Source organism: Phascolarctos cinereus, unplaced genomic scaffold (assembly GCF_003287225.1).
Source record: "Phascolarctos cinereus isolate Bilbo 61053 unplaced genomic scaffold, phaCin_HiC Scaffold_5;HRSCAF=322, whole genome shotgun sequence".
NCBI lineage: Eukaryota > Metazoa > Chordata > Mammalia > Diprotodontia > Phascolarctidae > Phascolarctos > Phascolarctos cinereus.
Window position 1 is genome coordinate 24,258,765 of NW_027555958.1, and position 20,168 is coordinate 24,278,932.

The 20,168-nt window shown below is 45.2% G+C and overlaps 1 protein-coding gene across 1 annotated transcript in view; it reads left to right on the forward strand.

The window, feature by feature from the left end:
• AUTS2 (activator of transcription and developmental regulator AUTS2) overlaps positions 1–20,168 on the forward strand; it is a 1,261,165-nt gene that overhangs the window by 298,926 nt on the left and 942,071 nt on the right. The window contains 1 exon segment of the mRNA XM_021006938.2: positions 9,196–9,408. Within this exon segment, the coding sequence (XP_020862597.1) occupies positions 9,196–9,408 (213 nt within the window).

The following is a 20,168-nucleotide window of genomic DNA, read 5'->3' on the forward strand; positions in this document are numbered from 1 at the left end:
TTACCTCCTACAGCCAATCCTGGAGCAAGCTAAACAATCTTACCCTGCCTTTCACAGCTCTCTAGGATCTGGTTTCAATCTGACTTTCTGGGCCCTTGGTATCCCCCAAACTGGACTCACTGTCTCCTGAGAGGGTCTTGTGCTTTCCCACCTCTGGACATTTGCTTAAACTGTGTCCTGCACCTGAAGTTCCCTCCCAGTGTTGCTTCAGCCCTAGAAATGGATCATATTTTAGGTGGAAATGAGTCAGAAATGTTTCATACTTTGCTCCTCCTTCCCTAGAAGGACCAAGCAGGTACCTGGTTTTGAATACAACTGAGAATTGTTATGTATTTCCATTTCTCTTCCTCCCCTTCCTTGTTCCTAGTGTGATTTTTTGGGGGGTTTCTTCTTCCCTTTTGGCCTTCCTGTGGGTGTACTTCATGTCTTAAAGCTGTGCCAATAGCATTCTTCTCTGTCCGTGCTTTCGGATGGTCTCCAAAGGTTTACCATATGGAAGAAGGGAAGGGAAAGGAAAGGAGAGGAATGGAAGGAAAAGAAAGATTCTTTTTCATTGCATCATATTCCTCATGTTATCTGAGCCTACAGTCTCATTAGAGGAAGCTAATTGGGCTGTTCAAGAAATTGAAAGAATTTTGGCCAGAGGACATGGGTTCAAATCCTCAAACAAGACATTTTAACTCTGGTCCTCTGTTTCCTAATATGTAAAATAAAGGGATAGGATTAGATCCATTTTAACACCCCTTCCCCCTCCAAATCAATGGTTCAGTGAGCCTGAGAATATTTTAGGCGTTGCAGTTTGCTCTCCAAAGACCATGGAGTGTGGGAATTGCGCCAACTAAAACGTGGTCTGCATTTGAATATAAGGTTCTTAAAGGTCAGGATGACTGGACTCAGGTAGTTGTCTCCCGAGTCCCTGGCACAGCGGCTGGCCTAAAGTAGCTGTGTCCTAAATGATAGTGGAATCATGAATAACACCACCAGTGCTCTTTTGTATAATGCTCGGAGGTTTGTAAGTCCCTTTATATACATCATCTCATTTGAAGCTCACAATTCTAGGAAGTAGGTGCTGTTATTAACTCCATGAAACTGAGGCAGACAGAAATTTAAGTGAGGTGCCCAGGTACATACAGCTAACAAATGTTTGAGGCATCATTTGAACTCAAGTCTTCCTGACTCCACCTCCACCGCTCTATCCTTGGAGTAGCAGCCAGCTCTTCTTTACCTGTGGGATATGTGAAAGTACCAAGATTCCCCCCAAGCTGTTCTTCAGCCAATAGTTTCTGCGTATCTGGCAGCTGCCCTGTTTTCTGGAGGTGCTCACTGATTTCCGGGGGCCTTCCTTTTCTATTCTTGGCCACCCACCCTTTATCATGGGGATTATAGACGTACTAATGAGACTTAGGGAGACGAAAGGGCAAGAATCACGGGTTTGTCAGATCATGAATTGGGAGCTGGAGAGGACCTCGTGCATCTCATGAATGGGAAGATCATTAAAATAAAGGGTCTTGGGATACCAATCCCTGAATAATTACAGCTATTATGAATGAAGGTCATGTGTTAGGCTTCAAGTCAAGAAGACCATAGTTAAGTGGTTTACATGGGTAAGTGGCTGGCTTAGTCACTTTACCTTTCCAGCTTCACTTTCCTGGTCTGTAAAATGAGGAATATGGACTCAGTGGTCCTTGGGCACTATTCCAGCTTTAAATACATGACCCTCCAATCCCATAAACATTGGCTTTGGATTTAGGGAACTTTAGTCCAAATCCCACCCTTGACTCTGGCTACCATGTGACCTTGTGCAAAGTCAGTCTCAGTTTTATAGATGAAGAAACTGAGGCACAGGGTTAAATGACTTGCCCAGGGTCACAAAGCTACCAAGTATCTGAAGCCAGATTTGAACTCAGGAAGATGAGTCTTCTGACTCCAGGCCGGGTCCTCTACCCCTTGTACCACCTAGCTGCTGCAGGGCTAGGTCTAGGATCCTATAAAGACTCAGATTTTGATATCATGAGATATCAAAGGCGATATCATGAGATTCCCTGGTAATCTTGGTTTGAGAAGTTAGAGTCCCAGCTGAGATAGAAAATATGAATTGCATCGCTCTTGAGCTCAGGCTAGTTGCTGGCCTAGATTACAATTGTCTTTGCCCGCTTCTATCTGTAATCTTAACTGGAGACCTGTAAACCATAGTTTTTCATCAGCTGTTTCTTTGTCTCTCCCATTTTGCACAACTATTTGATTTTAAAATTCAAGTGTGGCCTGTGATTGATGGCCTCTGGAGAGGGATAGTAATTTGGGGAAGGGGTGGGCATGGAGGCAAGAGTAAGATAGCTGTAGTGGAGAGGGGTTTGCTGCTGAAGGAAATTACCTCTGTATTTGGTCTCTCCAAAGACCTTATCAGTGAATCTGCAGCCGCTGTGACCCTGCCCTCTATCTCCAGTGACCTAAAAATCATGTAATTTCAACAATTTTAACAGCCTATTCCTGTCTGTTGGGCCTTGCTGGAGAATGTACCCCCTTTCTGTTGCCTAGAAAATGTTTCTGAATCTCTTTTCCTCACTGCCATCCATTGGTGCTTGGGTTCACGTTATTCAGTTCTGTTAAGTCTCCCTTGCTCCATCCAGTGTCAGGTGAATCAGTTTTAAACTGCCTGGCTCTAATTTCCCAGAGTTCCTCCAATTTCCTCATCCCCCATCACCCTCATAAATGCTTGCCATTCTAATATACTTGCCCAGATGAATACCTCTGAAAATGGTAGTGAGCCCTTAATTATTTTCAGTCTTTGGACTAAAAAGTTAATCTGACTTGATTCTTGAAATGGAAAGTCTAGAAGAAGATGCTATATCATCTTAAGTTGTTGATTGATTGATTAAAAGAAATCAATAAATCATTCCTATGGGATTTTTCAACAGAGACACTACAGAGACTGTCTATAAGATATTCTTCACCACTTAGATAACTTTTTTGCTCGTAATTACTAGCTTTTTGGTTTAAAAATATTTTTTTCTGAAATGATGAGCATCGGATGATGAATTTACTGATTTAATTCCATGGCTTGTTGGAAATCTGTCATTGAGGCAAGTCAGAGTGGAAAGGTTTTTGGAATCAGAGGACCTGGGTTCAGATTCTGCCTCAGATGCTTCCCACCCGTGTGATATTTGGGAAGCCTCTTGGCCACTTTGGCCTTAGTTTCTCCAGCTGTAAAATGAGAGTCATGGATTAGGTGATCCTTGCAGTAGCTTCCAAAGCTTGATGTGTGATCGTTTGAGTTTGTAGACCTCCCTGGACTTCAGTTTTCATATCTGTAGGTCTCTCTCATTCAGCTTTAGATCAATGACAATTTATTCCCAATATGGTAGAGACGTGGAGTGGATCTGCATTTTTCCTTAGCATAGGAAACTCCATTTACAAACACATGTGGGCACCTTCTCTGCAAGGCAGTCTTAGAGCACTGAGTGCTTTTCGCCAGGGTCTGTTTGTCTGACAATGTGTGTCAGAGGCAGGGATTGACCCTAATATGTGGACCCAGTACACAAGTCCAAGCACAATTATAGAGGGTCCTTGTCTTTGATAAGAAACGTGGAGGTGGTGGATAGAGCCATGGTAGGCCTCAAGAGTAAGGGTGGGAGACAGAGCCAAGATGGCAGCATAAAGGCAGGGACCTCCAAAAGCTTTTAAAAATTACTCTGAAGAGTAGGGATGACCTGAGCACAGATTGGCAGCGTGACCCCAGGCAGATCATTCACCAAGTACTGATTAAACTCTGTCTACCAGCTACTGTGCAGAGGCTGTTGATACAAAGAAAAGCAAATTTAAAAAATAGAAGCTGCCCTCAGTGGGTTTATATTCCAGTGGGGGAGACAGAATTAAAAAAAATTATACTCCCAAGAGATAAGGAGTGTGATTAGAAGATAATGTCAGAGAGAAGTGAGTACGCAGGAAAAGCTTCCTTCAGAAGGGATAAAAATATAAGTTGTAGATCACTTGTCTGTATTGGTAGAAGGAATTTTAGGTGAAGAAACTCCCTTTACTGATAGAATCACATGTATGGATCCCCCACCCCCAAAAAAGGTTTAAAAATGTACCAGAATTGTTGAGCACGGTAAATGAGAATGTGGATGTAAAATACCTTGTTAACCTTGATAAACCTAAATCTATTTAAGATGTTATAAAACTTGAAGTGTTATGTAAATGTCAGCTCTTAGAAAATAAGGGTGACTTTACAAATGGATGGATGGATGGATGGATGGATGGATGGATGGATGGGGAAACCTTTATTAAGCACGTCCTCTGTACAAAGCACGGTGCTAAGCCGTGGAGATACAGAGAAGGAGACAATACCTGCTCGTGCAGAGCTCCTGCTCCTTCTCCCCTCCCATCCAGCACTCCCAAGTTTGAAATCTTCATATTAATTGGCCCTAAGATGATTGCACAGCTCGCGATCAAGCTTCTCCAGGTCTGCCACCAGCTTAATGTCGCAGCATGGGGTCCATTTGCTCATTGTAACTCTTCTGTGGTGCAGCCAGATTGGCCTGATTACTATGCCACATGGAAATAAAATGGATTTTGGGGGAAAAAATTATACCATGCATTCATAAATATTAATTCCCCTTTGTATGGAATGGTACATAATTTTTCTGTATACATTAGTGGCACCTTGGGGGAGGAGACGGCTTCAATCTGCAAAGAGAATGCTGTAATTTTTTTTTAAAACTACAGTTAATGCATTATTGAATATTATTTGGTTATTAATTCAGTACCCTGCGTGCGTACGATGTGGTGCAGCGGGTGGAACGATCGACGTGGGCGAGAGATCCTGTGGGCTGTTAGGTATTAGCATCACAAGCGGCCCAGTTCACGGCTAATATGTAGAAGTGGTCGGCGGTGGGCTTCTCAGGGATGCTGCTCTTTTCTGGGAGCTGTCGCTATTCCCAAGAGGCTTTGCATAAAAGCAGGTTATCTATTTTGGTTCCCCATTAGGGGCAGGAGAGGAGGGCTTGCTTCTCGGGCGCTCATGAGGGGAGTTGATGGAAGCCGTGGGCATCGCAAGCAGCCTTGGGGGACCCATGGCGCTGGAGAGGCTGGGCTTGTGTGGCTGGAGGCAGAGGGTTGCTTAAAGCTCAGGATTCCACCTGAAGCCCCTCTCTGGTGCCCATGGAGTCCCGACCCTCGAGGGGCGTGGAGGAGCAGTAGCAGTAGAGGGGGCGTGGGCGTGACTGTGCTGGAACGTTTGGCTGGCTGCAAAGGACGGCGTGGCAGCATTGAGGGCGTACAACCTCGTGTATCCTTGTCTAATGGCTCTCTCCTCCTTCTCCTTCCAGAGTCACCCCCTTTAATAGAGCTTACGAATCATTGTTATTGGGCCTTTGTTTTCTAAGAGGGTCAGTGACATCCCGGGGGGACGTCTTGATTCCCTTGTGAATTAGATTTAAGTGGGGCAGAGCCACACGGATGATGAGAAGGGACCTTGGTGTCCCTGCCATCTACCTCGTTACAGGTGGAGGGCCCCCTGTGTGAGACAGCCACCCTCTGGTATTTTCTTAAAGGCCATGAAATGCCCTTTTCGCTTGAAGTCACGCCTTTCACCTTGGCGTAGCTCTCACTGGTAGTGAGTCTGTCTTTACTTCAGAGGGCTGAAACTTCCTCCCGTGGCTCACAGCGCTGCCCACCTGGACCGAGCAGAGACAGTTTTGTCCTTCTTCCTCTCAGTCAAGCAGACAAGTACTCTGTGCGGCTATTAGGTACCTTCTATCTTCCAGGGAGGGGCTGAGAGAGAAGAATGAAAAGAGAGGGGAGCTCTTGTCCTCGGGGGGCTTACAGTGTGTGGGGAGAGCCTCTATCTGTATCTGTGCATGCATGTATTACATTCACTCGTACACATACATAGACATGCATGGACGCGTATCCACACATAGACACAATACACATACACAATGCCTATCCATGTGTACATGCATATACATACATGTTCACATATACAGATATAGCCATATGCACACACGGCTACACATGCACATGCATATACACATATATGCATCCACAGTCATATGTAGACTATACACATATATACATGCACATTCATACATATATACACATGTATGCACACATTCATGCATATCTACACATATATACATACACATTCATACATATGCTCACATATATCCAGACACACATATACACACCTATATGATCATCCAGTCATACATAGACTATATATATACGCACACACACATATATACACGCATACTTTTGTGCATATACATATATGTATATATGTATATACACATTCATACATCCTTATGCATTCATACATACACACGTGTGTGTGTGTGTGTGTGTGTGTGTGTGTGTGTGTGTGTGTGTGTGTAAAGATATACTTAGAATAAATCCAGAGACATCTGAGGGAGGAAAAGGAGGCATTTGCATTTGGGGGTATTCACACCACACAGGCTGGGAGGTGGTGACCAGATTCTGCTGCTGCTTTTTTTGCTTCTCATCTCCAAGCCCTCTTTAGGTTGGACGTTACCCCCTCCCCCTTTACCCTTAGCCCTCTCTTCATGGTTTCGTTTCTTCCCTATTTACTCTTTCTGCCTTTAGGATTGAATGTTAAGGCATTTATAAGGCAGTTTATTAAGTATTAGATATGGTGCCCATTGCAGGGGGTGCAAGATAGTTTCTGCCCTGAAAGGTCTTTCATTCTAATGGTTGTTGTTCATTTGTTTTCAGTCATGTCCAGTGCTTTGTGTCCCCATTTGGGGTTTTCTAGGCAAAGATCCTGGAGTGGTTTGCCATTTTCTTCTCTGGTTCATTTTACAGATGAGGAAACAGAGGCAAACAGGGTCACATGACTTGCCCAGGGTCACACAGCTAGTGTCAGGCTGGATTTGAACTCGGGTTTTCTTGAGTCCAGGCCCAGCACTCTATCCACTGTGCCACTTACCTGTCCATTTTAATGGTAGAAGACCACATATGAAGAGGAGCTAGAAAGGGGGCAGGATGCATGCAGGACGGAATGATTTGGAGATCTCCTGGAAGTGATGTGGTGACCTGGTTCCATACTGACGAGAGCCGGGAACACCGGGCACGGAGCCCCAGATTCCTGTGGGAAGGAAGATGGAGGCCGAAGGACAGGTGACGTGATTTGGAAATGCCTGGGAACGGGTGGTGAAGGTCTTTGGTGTTCCTCCGAGAAGGCTGGATTTGTTTTAGAGGCGTCCGGGCTGACCAGTGTGGGCTCGTCTTGAAGGCAGAGACCTTTTCTCTTTCGGTGACTTCCGCCTGAAGACGCATTCAGAAGTGTTGGGTGGCGTTGATGTTGAGGTCTTTGTTCCCTGACTGACTGAGTAACCACAGACGGGTGTGTTGAACTGAATTGATCATGTTGGAGCTGGGCCTGACATCAGGGGCATCTCTCCTGTTATTATGAAACTGAGCCCTGGAGAGCGACCTGCTGGGGTCCTGTAGGTGGTAAGCAACAGAGCTGTCCCATGAGAAGGGAAGCTCCCTGAGGGCAGGGACTGTCTTTTAACTCCTGTTGCATTCCTAGCACTCGGGTGTGTACGTAGTTGGTGCTTAAAAAATGTTGATCAGCCGACTCTAGAATCTGAGCCTGCTGATTTCGTTCTTTCAAGTTGGAAGGAATGATCTACAAATTGGAAATAAGAGATTTTTAAAAGATGATTTGAGGTGCTCCACAGGAGCCTAGTAAAATAGACGGTGAAGACGGCTTCACTCCCAATGTACAGATTGAGAAACTGAGACCTAATGTCCAATTTCACATCTCTCCAGCACTGTAACCCAGGGTCCCTGAAATAGTCCATCCATCAGCATGCAACTATTAAGCGTCTCCTGAGTGCCAAGCATCGTGATTTTGTCCAGATAGTTTTTCTTCCTTACGCATGTCATTTTAACGCCTTGGTCCCTGCAGTCTCCCAGCTCTTGTCACTTCTGTCGGATCCATCGTTTGCCCGAGTTCTCTCTAACTGCCTCTTTCCAGCCGGGCCAAACTGTAGCCTCCCATGAACATGAATGAAAGGTTACCGTTGATCACGATGATAATATTAGTGTTAGAGTTGGTGGAGGAGATTAGGTGGAGATTGGAAATTAAGGATGCTCAGAAGAGCACGTGTTTTAAAAATAAAGGTAATTCATTTAGGAAACCTTCCAATCATGTGGGTCAACAATTTTTTTCTTCTTGGCTAATAGAGTCATTTGGCTGGTTCACTTTCGCTGTCCTGGAATATTTCTTGCTGAACTGAGTAGATGCCCTTCCAGGGCATTTGAGAGAAGTTGCTTTAGAGACCAGCTTCATAGGGCAGTGCCCAGGGGACCTGGCTCAGGGTAGGTGTAGTGCTTGGCAAAGGACAGAATGTGACTCTTGTGTCCCTCACCCAGTCTCGGGGCAGATGAAGAATGAATGAAAGAAAGGAAGAATGAGTGAAAAAAAGTATTTATTAAGTGTTTTAGCGTATGAGGCATTGTGCTTAAACCTTGGAAGGGCATCGTGGTGACCAGCTGTAATTCCGGGGGACTCGTGATGACGCTTCCTGATAGAGAAGTGATGGACTCTGTGTGTGTGTATGTGTGCGCGTATACACATGTACAGATACACATATATACACAAACAGGTGTATATGCATGGACATAAATATACTCTGTGCATATATGTGTATATGCACATACATGTAGACATGTATATACATGCGCATATATGAATGTGTATATTTACATGCATTTTGTGTTTTGTACACGTACACTTACATGTATGTGTATATGTATCTGTGTGTATAAATATATGGACATGGCTAGTGTGGGAATTTGCTTTGCTTGGCGAAGCCATGTTTGTAAAAAGGATTTTGTTTTGCTTGCTTTCTCAAGGAGGGGGAAGAAAAAGGTTGGTAGGGAGAGAAGGTGGATCGTCATTTGAAAATAAAATAAAATTTAATTAATAAAAATATTTTGTTTTAAAAAAAGAAAGGACATTGAGAATAGTGCTGCTTCCTGAACATAGAAAGAAGATAATGTGTGACCATCTGACAAGTCGAGCCCAGCTATGTTCCTGCTTTCTTTGTTTCTTCCTCGTCTTCCCTCCTTGGAATTTTCTGAGCCCCTTTGTAGAGCTGATGGTATAGGTCTGGTCCCACATTCCTGTCTAACCACAAATCCTCTCTCCTCCTCTTCTCTCTCTTGCAGAAGGATGTCGCCCTTAAGCCTCAGGAACGGGTGGAGAGACGCCAAAACCCACTAGCCAAGAAGAAGCGAGAAGCCCTTACCAATGGCCTGTCCTACCACTCCAAGAAGAATCGCCTGAATCATCACCACCACTACAGCTCCGACCGAGAAAACGACCGCAACCTTTGCCAGCATCTTGGAAAACGGAAAAAGCTCCCCAAAGGACTGCGACAGGTGAGTGCCCTGGGGCTTCTCCGTGTTCGCCTGGCCTGTCCACCCTTCGGGGCAAGGTGGTGTCATAACCCTCCAGGGAGGTCAGGAGAGGGAGCCGTGATGCGTGGTCGGAGAGCCCTGCCTGAGTGTCAGCCGTGCTGCCCTCGGCTGGTTGGGTGAGATCTTGGCCCTGGATGGCTGTTGGAGTGGTTTGGTCCGGGGACCCAGTGAGACGTGTGAAGGCCTGACTGAGCCTCTCCTGACCCCAGTCCAACAGGAATCTCTGATTGAGATGAGCAATTCTAGGGTTTCTGTCACATAGCTATGGCTGTTCTTCTTTTCTGATTGTGTAGAACTGGGCAGAGGAATGGTGGATTATCTTTTTTCCTTGTGGTGGGAGAGGAGGAGGGACACGATTTGGAGGGGCCCTGCCTAATCAAGACAGATGGAACTGGAAGACTAATTGCTGTTCCCGGAGCTCATTTGCAGTGAGTTCTTTCCGAGGTGTGTCATGTACTCTCCTGGGTTACTAATCGCTGTTCCCTTGAGCTAGCTCTTCCTGGCTTGCATGAGATTAGAATTCTTAAAAAAACACTGTTGTGCCCTCCAGGTGAGCAGAGAGAGAGCGATGTGCAGAGAGGAGGCTGGCCTGGCCTCATCCTTCAAGTCCCTCTTTGTGAGTTTGGGATGATGTGGGGGCCAAGACGTGGTTTAATAATTAGGTTTCAGCCAAAGTCGCGGGCAAGTACGTTCCTTCGGCTTTCTCTCAGATGTTTTCTTCCTATGGAAATCCCCAGGGAAGAAGGATTAATACACGGAAGGGAGGGGGATTCTCAGATTCCTCCGGGATAAATCTAGGCAGTCGGAGGTGTCCCTGGAGCAGCGGTGGGTGGTATCTCCTTGGCTCCTGGAGGTGCCATCCAAGGATAGTTTATGGTGATTCTCAGGCAGCTGAGGATTGGTTGTTGGTTTGTAGGGCAGGTGGTTTTAGTGAGTGGCCTCACAGGTAACTGGGAACTTGGCATTATTTCTTTGGGGTAGTGGTCCTCAAAGTCTGATTTGAGGGTGGCTCTGGATACCTGGGTCAATTTCAGGGAATGTGGGAGACCAAAGCAATTTCCATACTAATACTGACATGTTTTAATTTAGTATCAAAAGATAGAATCCACAGAAATGAAAACATTTAATGATTTTTAAGAATGAGACTAAGATGTTGATATTCTAGAGAGATAAAGAGATTCTACTCACATCGTGTACTGTGTGTGTATGTGCATGTAGTTGTTATTGGTGGGATGTGTGTGTGTGTGTGTGTGTGTATGTGTGTGCTAAGCTTAAGAAAATAGGAGAGGCTAAAGGCTAATAAGATTTAGAGTTTAATGACACCTTTAGAGATAATTTATTTCAACCCCATCATCTTCCTGAGTTCAAATCCAACCTCAGACACTTAGTTAGCTGTGTGACCTTGAGTAAGTCACTTAACCGTGCTTGCCTCAGTTTCCCCATCTGTAAAATGAGCTGGAGAAGGAATGGCAAACCGCTCTGGTGTCTTTGCCAGAAAAACCCCAAATGGGGTCACCGAGAGTCAGATACGACTGAAAGTAACAGAACAATAACAAGAATATTTTACAAGTAGGGTACCTAGAGATGTGAGAGGCAGCCTAGTGAACAGAGGGTGGCATGTGGAATCAGGAAGCCCTGGGTTTGAATCACAGATCAGATACTTATTCTCTGTTTGATCTGTAGAAAGTCATTGTGCCTCTCTGGGCCTCAGTTTCCCCATCTGTAAAATAAGGGGGTTGGACTTGATCTCTCAGGTCCGTTTAAGCTTTAAGTCAGTGATCCTATAAGTGATTTGTTTTAGGAACTATAGTATAATTGTTTCCAACCCAAGCCCTTGTGGTGAAGTGAAAAGGACATTAGTTATAAATTAAGAGGCCCCAGTTCAAATCCCATCTCTGATCGTCACTACCTGTGTGACCTCGAGTAAATCATTCTAACTCCCTGGTCTCGGTTTCTTCATGTGCCAGATGAGCTGGAGTTGGAGTAGATGACCTCTGAGGTCCATCTCAGCTCTAGATCTTGGATCCTGAAATCTTCATTGATGCCAAATCCATCCTTCCTTCCATGACAGTACATTGGGTCCGTGAAGACATGGCATCCGGCAAGGTGGAAAGGTCCAGTTGCAACGACCCATGTTTTAAATGGAGACCACTCAGGTCTGTGTGTATTGATAAAGGAGCCAATTATAGAAGGGAATTGTCTTAAATGTAAATTATTCAACGAGAGTACTGGGCCACTGGGAAGATGGAGTCCACTAATTAGTCCATGAGTAGTAATTAATTATCATGTGCCAAACATTCTGCTCAGTACTGGGGATGCAAAGAGAAAGTTAGAATAACCTTTAACCTCAAAGAAATTATATTCTCTCAATGGAATGACATCAGTGCTGGCTGACTGTGCCATTGTGGGGGCAGGGAAGCAGAACAACACGCATTTTTGGTTGTGGTTTTCTTGTTTTTCAATTGTCTGACTCTTTGTGACCCCATTTAGGGTTTTCTTGGCAAAGCTATTGGAGCTCATTTTACAGATGAGGAAACTGAGGCAAACAGGGTTAAGTGACTAGCCCAGACTCACACAGATAATAAGTGTCTGAAGCCAGATTTGAACTCAGATCTTCCAGACTCTGGATCCGGCGCTCTGTCCACTGTGCCACCTAGCTCCCTGAACAAATATTTCTTAATTGCTTCGTCTGTGCCAGGCACTGTGCTAAGTGTTTTCTAAATATAACATTATTTGATCCTCAAAACAGCCCTGGGGGTTAGGTGCATGAACATTAAAACGTGTCTATCTTGGAGTACTAGAAACTAGTTTATGCTATGGAGCAGAGCAGGGAAGAAACACAGTGCCATCTGTTTGGGAGGAGGAGAGGTCTTCGGAGCAAGAGAGGGCTGCTCCTGTAAAGGAGGAACACAGTTGGATTTGGGGGCCATTCTAGAGCACGTGTGGCTGGAGGTCATTTGGCCTGGAATTCCCAAGAAGTTGTAAGGATATTAGGAGAGAGGACGTGGAAGCAGATGTTTTCTAGTTTTCATTGTGTCTAAACGTACACAAATGCAAGTCTTTGTTCCTGGCCCAGACCTGGTACTTGATAATTATTTATCGATTGATTAGATTAATATTTTGTAGAACTCTGATGGGCTGACTTGAGAAATAAAATGATTGAATTATTGTCAAACTGGCTCAAGTCACTTACCCCTCTTATTATAAGGGTAAGGGTGGTACAGTTTACTAAACCAGTCACTCTGGCCTCAGTGTCCCTGTCTGTAAAATTCAAGGGCTGCACTAGGTGGCTTCTGAGTTTTGAGTACAGTGCTGGAAATTCCTTCTTCACACCAGTTTCAGGTCCCCTCTCCCCTCTCCTCCACCCTGTCCTCTTCTCACATCTGTAAGGTTGCTGGTTAGTGATCCTCTGAGGTTTCAGCTAGTGAGCCCTTGTAGGGAATGGGATGATGAGATTAGAGTGGGTGTGAAGGAGAGTTCTGCCATGCGTGGATCTGATGTCCTGGACTTGAGTGAGCTCTAGACCAAACTTTAGATGAAGACGCGTAGGAAGTAAAGGTGTAGACTAGAGCCTTTGTTTCTCCATGGGTGATGGAGAAGGATTAAGGCTTTATCTTATCTGGAAATGCTAGAAGAACTTAATGCCAGGCCTTCCTTTAGACAGCAGGAAGATGCTTGCCTACCTCTTAGTAGAGAGGAAACAATAGGATTTCTTGAGGATTCACTGAAGCTAGCTAGAAGTATACAATTACTGGCATTTTTTTTAAGTTTAAAGGGACAGGCCCATCTTAAAAAACCAAGCCATATTTTTCACCCTTAACTTGACTGATTATAAGCCTTAACTCCTGTAACTTATCACGCAGTAAAATGAAAGCTCTTAGCTGGCAGTTAACCACCCTGATGGAGTTTATTTGTGTGAATATATTTTTAAGCGTAAATAAGATACCGACTTGGAAGATCTTGAGCTGACACTCGTCATGGGAAGTGGTTGTGCTTTTAGCTGGTTGAAAACTCAACTGTCTTTGAGTGGCCCAGACAAGAGATTGGGGGTGGAGAAGCCAGACTGGATATCTCCCATGCTGCAAAATTGCATTGCTATCTGATTTCCATAAATCATAAAACAAAGATGTTCTTCAGAACAAAGTGTTTGTTGCAGAGATATATCTATATCCATCTGTCTATCTGTGTGTCTGTCTATCCGTCCGTCTGTCTATCTATCTGTCTGTCTATCTATCTATCTATCTATCTATCTATCTATCTATCTATCTATCTATCTGTCTATCTATCTATCTGTCTATCCATCTGTCTGTCCATGCATCCGTCCATCCATCCATCCACCCACTCCATCTGTCTATCTGTGTGTCTGTCTGTGTGTCTGTTTGTCTGTGTGTGTCTATCTGCCTGTCTGTTTTTCTGTCTATCCATCCATCCATCCACTCATCCATCATCTCTCTCTCTCTCTCTCTCTCTCTCTCTCTCTCTCTCTCTCTCTCTCTCTCTCTCTCTCTCTCTCTCTCTCTCTCTCTCTCTCTCTCTCTCGCTGTAAGTGACCACAGAGGACATCTAAAATCACAGACTGAGTGCATGAAGGGCCTCATTTTACAGGGATCTACAGACATTAATTGCCTTGCCCAAACAGCACACAGTCGTTGTCTTACGTAGGATTTGAAATCAGTCCTTGGGCTCTAGCATTAAGGGCAGATGTTGTTTAAAAGGATTACATGGCTGGTCTGATTAAGTCTCTGTACAACACTGGTTTTGAGAGATGCTCTATGAATGAATGAGTGAGTGAATGAATGAATGAATGAGTGAATGAATGAATGAATAAGTGAATGAATGAATGCTTTTGCTGGATGGCGTCCTGTTTCTAGGCATGCACAATGAGGATCTGATTTAGTGAGCTTCTTGTGTCTGGGGGAATGATCATAATGTGGATTGGTGTGGGGGTAGGGAAAAAAAAATCATAGCTGGTGATTTGTTGAAAATGTGCCTTAGGGAATGAGGGAGATGGAGACTGACAGCGTATTTGAGCAACAAGAACTACATTGTTCATACAGGCTAGTGGGTGATTTTAGTTCAATCAGCAAGCATTTCTTAAGTACCTACTATGTGTCAGAAACTATTCTGGGGAATGTGGAGAATTATGTGCCCTCAAAGAGCTTACATTCTATATGGAGAGATATTCAAAAAGCATTTATTAAGCACCAACCATATACCAGGCAGTATGCTGGAGGCTGATGATACCCCACCAACAAAATAAAATCATCTATATGGAGACATAGTCGATCACAAAGCGTATATTAAGCACCCACTATATACGTAGGTAGTGTACTAGAGGCTGATGATATACCACCGCCCTGGCCCCTCAGGCCATTTTAGAGAAAGTCAGTCAGAGAACATTAATTAATACCTGACATGTTACAGATCTCCCCCTCCCCTTTTTGTAGAAACTTTGGCCAGAAAAACAAATGTCCAACAGTTGCACGGTTCCTCCCTCAGCCCCACTGTTGGCTCGTTTTAGGAAGGTGCAAATCATCCATGCCGCGGCTCCTTTCGCATCTACCCTTGCTCTGCAATAATCCGCCATGTGCATCCCTGATGGGAGACTTGCTTTTCCTGGAGATAATGTTCATTGTTTCCCTGGTGTTGAGCCATCCTTTCTGATATGCTCACCACGAAATTTATCCGCTCAAATTAACTTATCCCGGCAATATTGAGCATCTGAACCTTTCCTCTAGCAGGCTCAGCGGAAGTCAGGTATCAGAAAACTCGCTAATTAGTTTTTGGTGGAAATCCATCCAGTATTCACCCAGGTATTTATTCAGTGCGGCTGTAATGTCTGCAGGCATCTGGAAATCCAAACATTTGAGGCAGTAACATCGTTCGAGCTTGTGTTTTACTGGCAAAAAGGTATTTGAACTTTCGCTTTGTGGGCTTTTTCAGTTTCCACTTGTTATGCTTGTTAATGGAGACATGAGCTAGGATTTTGTTTTGAAAATGTGATTTGAAGTGAAAACATTTTTATGAAACACTAAAGAATTCAAAGGCTTCATTTGGGGGAGAGGGTCTTTAGCGGCCTCAGATTTCTGATTTCCTCGTCAGACAGTTAGTAGCATTGCACGTGATGGTTACATAAAACACTGGTTGTTTTCACCTGGACCACCGTTTAAATTCATGTTTTCCCTTGGACTGAACCTTTGCCCAAACCAACAGAGGGAATAATAAGACAGGAGAGAAAATAGAGGCTAATTTGTAGAAGTGATCCGAAGAACCTTTTTCTATCTCATTAAGTGGCTAAATGTGCCCATTTCCTGTGAGGGTAAGACAGAGCCTTCTTTTCTCTCTCTCTCTCTCTCTCTCTCTCTCTGGTTAGGCAGTTAGGGTTAAGTGACTTGCTCAGGGTCACACAGCTAGTTAGTGCCAAGAGTTTGGTCTGAGGCCGGATTTGAACTCAGGTCCTCCTGACTTCAGGGCCAGTGCTCTATCCACTGTGTCACCTAGCTCCCCCCCTCTTCTTCCCTTTTAAAAAGGTGTTTGCACCCCTTGTTCACATTGCTGACCTTTTCTTATGATTCCACCCCCTCCCGTAATAAAATCCTCTTCAGTAACAAAGCTGCAGCGTTAAGAAAGCCCTTTTGCTTCGCGTGGCTGTCTATGCCCCGTTCTGCATTGGCAGTCCACCACCTCACTGGAGAATGAGTCACGTTTCACTACGAAGTCAGGATCGTTTCTGCTTTCCCGTGTATCTCCTGAGCTTAGCACATAGAGAGCAATTAATTAATAAAGTGTTGTTGATTGATTGCCTGATCCCTGCATTGATCAATTTCTGGCCCGTTCTGATAGCGTCTTGCTTAAATTACTTCGGTCGCTATATTGACTCTTCTCTTGGTTTGCTTCGCTTTGATCTGAATCACCTTCTTTTTAAAAACATTCTTGTGTTCATTTTTGTAGATCTTCTCTGGTATGTTGTATGATTGCTAAGCTCTTCTGAATTCTCCATGTTCACGTTTAATGGGTCAGTAGCATTCTGGTAAGGCAGCTAGGTGGATACAGTGCCAGACCTGAAGTCAGGAAGACCCAAGTTTGGGTCCTGCCTGAGACACTTACTAGCTGTTTGACCCTGCACAAGTCACTTTGCCCTGCTTGCCTCATCTGCAAAGTGAGCTGGAGAAGGAAGTGGGAAACCACTCCAGTATCTGTGCCAAGAAAACCTCAAATGGGGTCATGGAGACTTGGACAGAACTGAAAAATGACCAAACAATCGTATTCTATTCTGTTTATTTTATGAACATAAACAGTTTATTCATGCAGTCCCCTTTGGACTAGGGCCCTCTTTGGTGACACAAACAGGCTATAGTTTTTGTATATATTGGACTCTTCCTTCTGACTCTGATCACTTGGGGGGTTCGTGACCAGCCATGCTGTTCCTGGGTCAGAGGAGACAACCTCATGATTTTTCTAGTAGAATTCCAAACTTTTCTAGAATGGCTCGATCAATTTTCAGCTCTCCCAACAATGTATTAGTGTGCCGTTCTTATAGCAGCAGTTCCCTTTTTTCTTTCACTTCTGTTTCATGTTCATCTGTCTCATTTATTGCTTCCCACGTGCAGAAATGCTGGCACATCTGCCCTGTGGGTAGTTTCAGGATCCCTCCAGATGACCCATGCCAGTCATAGAAAAACAGCTCTAGAGGAAGAAGGAACCTCCCAAGCCATTGACGTTTAAACCCCTTCTTTTCCCACATGGGGACATTGAGCCTTAACTCTAGAGCTGGAAGATAACTCAGACACCATCTAATTCAACACCTTTTTACATATGAGGAGACTGGAGCTTAATAAAATAAACAGTAATAAAATAATAAATAATAACCATGCTGTCATGGTCTAGGTGCTACCTTCTTTACTCTCACAGCCCCAGTGATTGTTGAAACAGAAGGAAGAGGTTTTTCCTTATCGAGATAGTCTTGGTTCAACTCCAGGAGGCCAGAATAATGTCCCGTTCCTTGTCTGGGACCTCCTAGAAATGTCCACTGTTCCTCTAATCTCATCTCTTAGGTTTCCCTTCCTTCCCTGCCCTTGGCCCCCTTGTTTGCTGCAATGTTCTCTGCCCTCAGCCAGCTCTCAGATTCAAGGGATAAAACTGGCCCATGTCCTGCGTTCTAATCCCTCCTCCTCTGTGCTCACTGGGGGAGCCCGGTGCCTCTTCCTGCGAGCCCAGACGTGACAGGTGATGAGAGAGAGCCAGCCAGGAGATGGGTGGAGAGGCTGCCGCCTTCCAGGGGCATTGGCGGGGGAAACAGCAGATGGGTTTGATTGTCGCTTGCCGGGTGATTCCGGGGAGAGTTGACGGTGCTGGTGACAAGCGATTTACAACGTGCTATTTACAGTTGGGGTTTGCAGTCTTTCACTGACATCGGAGTACTCTTTAGCAGCTGCTTTCATTATTTCCTTTCCATGAGCTGCTAATTGAAAAGGAAATGGTGGGTGGGCTTGGGGAAGGAGGGAACGCTCCTGCCTGGATGTGTCCGATGGAACGATGGAGCTCTGCTTTCTCAACTCTCGGTGTGTGTGGGTTCTCTTTGGCCTAGATGTTAGGGCAGAAGAAGAGTTGAGGGGGCCCAGAATTCTTCTCTCTGGTCCTTTATTATCAGTTAGTGCTGTGAGGCAGGGCACAGAGCCAGAAGGGACCTCTGAGGCCACTTAATCCGACCCCTCCATTTTACAGATGAGGAAACTGAGGCAAGCAAAGTTAAGTGACTTGTCTAGGGTGGCCCAGCTAGTAAGCATCCGAGGCCAGATTTGAACTCAGGAAGAAAATGAGTCTTCCTGTCCATCTCTAGGCCTGGCACACTATCCATTGTGCCACCTAGCTGCCTCAGAAATGTTAGCCATGTTGCTGTTACTGTTTCACTCATATAGAACACTTCTTCTCATGTGGTGTGACTTGGATATTTGAAGGCATTCTGCAAGATGAGGGAAATCTCTGGGGTCCGGTGTCTAGGGAGTGTCTGAGAGTGGGCGTAGCAGCCCAGGTTGGCTGGAGTCTAGGTCCAGCCCCCTGCCTGATGGCAAGAGCTGACCTTTCACCAGATTTTAAGTAGAGACTTGGGGTTTTATTGATTGATTTATCTTGGCTCTCCTCGGCCAGCCCTGGCAGCAGCGGTGGTGATGTGTTCGTCAAGCTTGCAGCCCTCACCCCCGACACCTGGGAGTGAGTGAGTGTGAGTGTGTGTGTGTGTGTGTGTGTGTGTGTGTGTATGTTTTCCTTGATTGTTTGTTCTCATAATGGCCTTGCAACATTAGATATTGTGCCTGACAGTGAATGCTCTCTCCTTTAGAAGGGCTGTTATCTCCCTCTTTTTAATTAAAAATGAAAAAGGGCACAATATTGCCGTGTCTCCTCTCTGACTTTCCCTTGGATGTTTTGGGGAATAGGAATGACTCCAAACAGAACTGTTCTGTATGCGTGGGGTGACTTGAGCTGCTGTTTGCTTCTAGGTAGACTCCACACTTGGGAGACACCCACATGCACACACATATGTGCAAACGTACATTCGGACTTTCACTACTCTTACACACACACGTACATGCACACACAGTCTTTCACTGCTCTTACACTCACACAGAGCCTTTCAGTGCTCTTACACGTGCACACATGCGCACACAGAGCCTTTCACTGCTCTTACACACACACACACACGTGCACACAGAGCCTTTCACTGCTCTTACACACACACACACAGAGCCTTTCACTGCTCTCTCTCTCTCTCTCTCACATACACACACACACAGCCTTTCACTGCTCTTACACACACACAGAGCCTTTCACTGCTCTTACACACACACACAGAGCCTTTTGCTGCTCTTACACCACACAGAGCCTTTCACTGCTCTCTCTTCTCTCTCACACACACACAGAGCCTTTCACTGCTCTTACACACACACAGAGCCTTTTGCTGCTCTTACACACACAGAGCCTTTCACTGCTCTCTCTTTCTCTCACACACACACACACACACACACAGAGCCTTTCACTGCTCTTACACACAGAGCCTTTCACTGCTCTTACACACATACACATGTGCGCACACAGAGCCTTTCAGTGCTCTTACACACGCACACATGCGCACACAGAGCCTTTCACTGCTCTTACACACACATGCGTGTGCACACAGAGCCTTTCACTGCTCTTACACACACACACAGCCTTTTGCTGCTCTTGCACACACAGAGCCTTTCACTGCTCTCTCTCACACACACACACACACACACACACAACACACACAGAGCCTTTCATTGCACTTACTCTTTGTCCCTAAGCCCAAGCTCCGCTCCTTGAGGAATCCAGCTGTCTGACTGCATCCCGGGTGCTGCTGGGCCCTGACAAGGCTTAATTGTGCTGACTGGACAGAAGGGGGATCTAGGTGTCCTGGACTCCGTGCAGAAGCCCACGTTGTTTTGTTATGTGCATGGGTTTCCTTGCACTGTGGACCTTCTGTTCCATTCCTGGAGGGTCTTTTTTCACCCATATGTGTTTACATGGCTCACCCCTTCCCTCTTATCCCCCCACCCCCACAGGGGATTGAAATCTTTGGAAATTCCCTGGAGGCAGGGCCTTTTGGGAGCAATCATGAACAAGGCCAGGTTGCATATGCCTGCATTCGACGATCACAGCCTCACAGAGGTGGCCACTTTGCCTCTGTAGGGCCTCCTGCCTCGAGT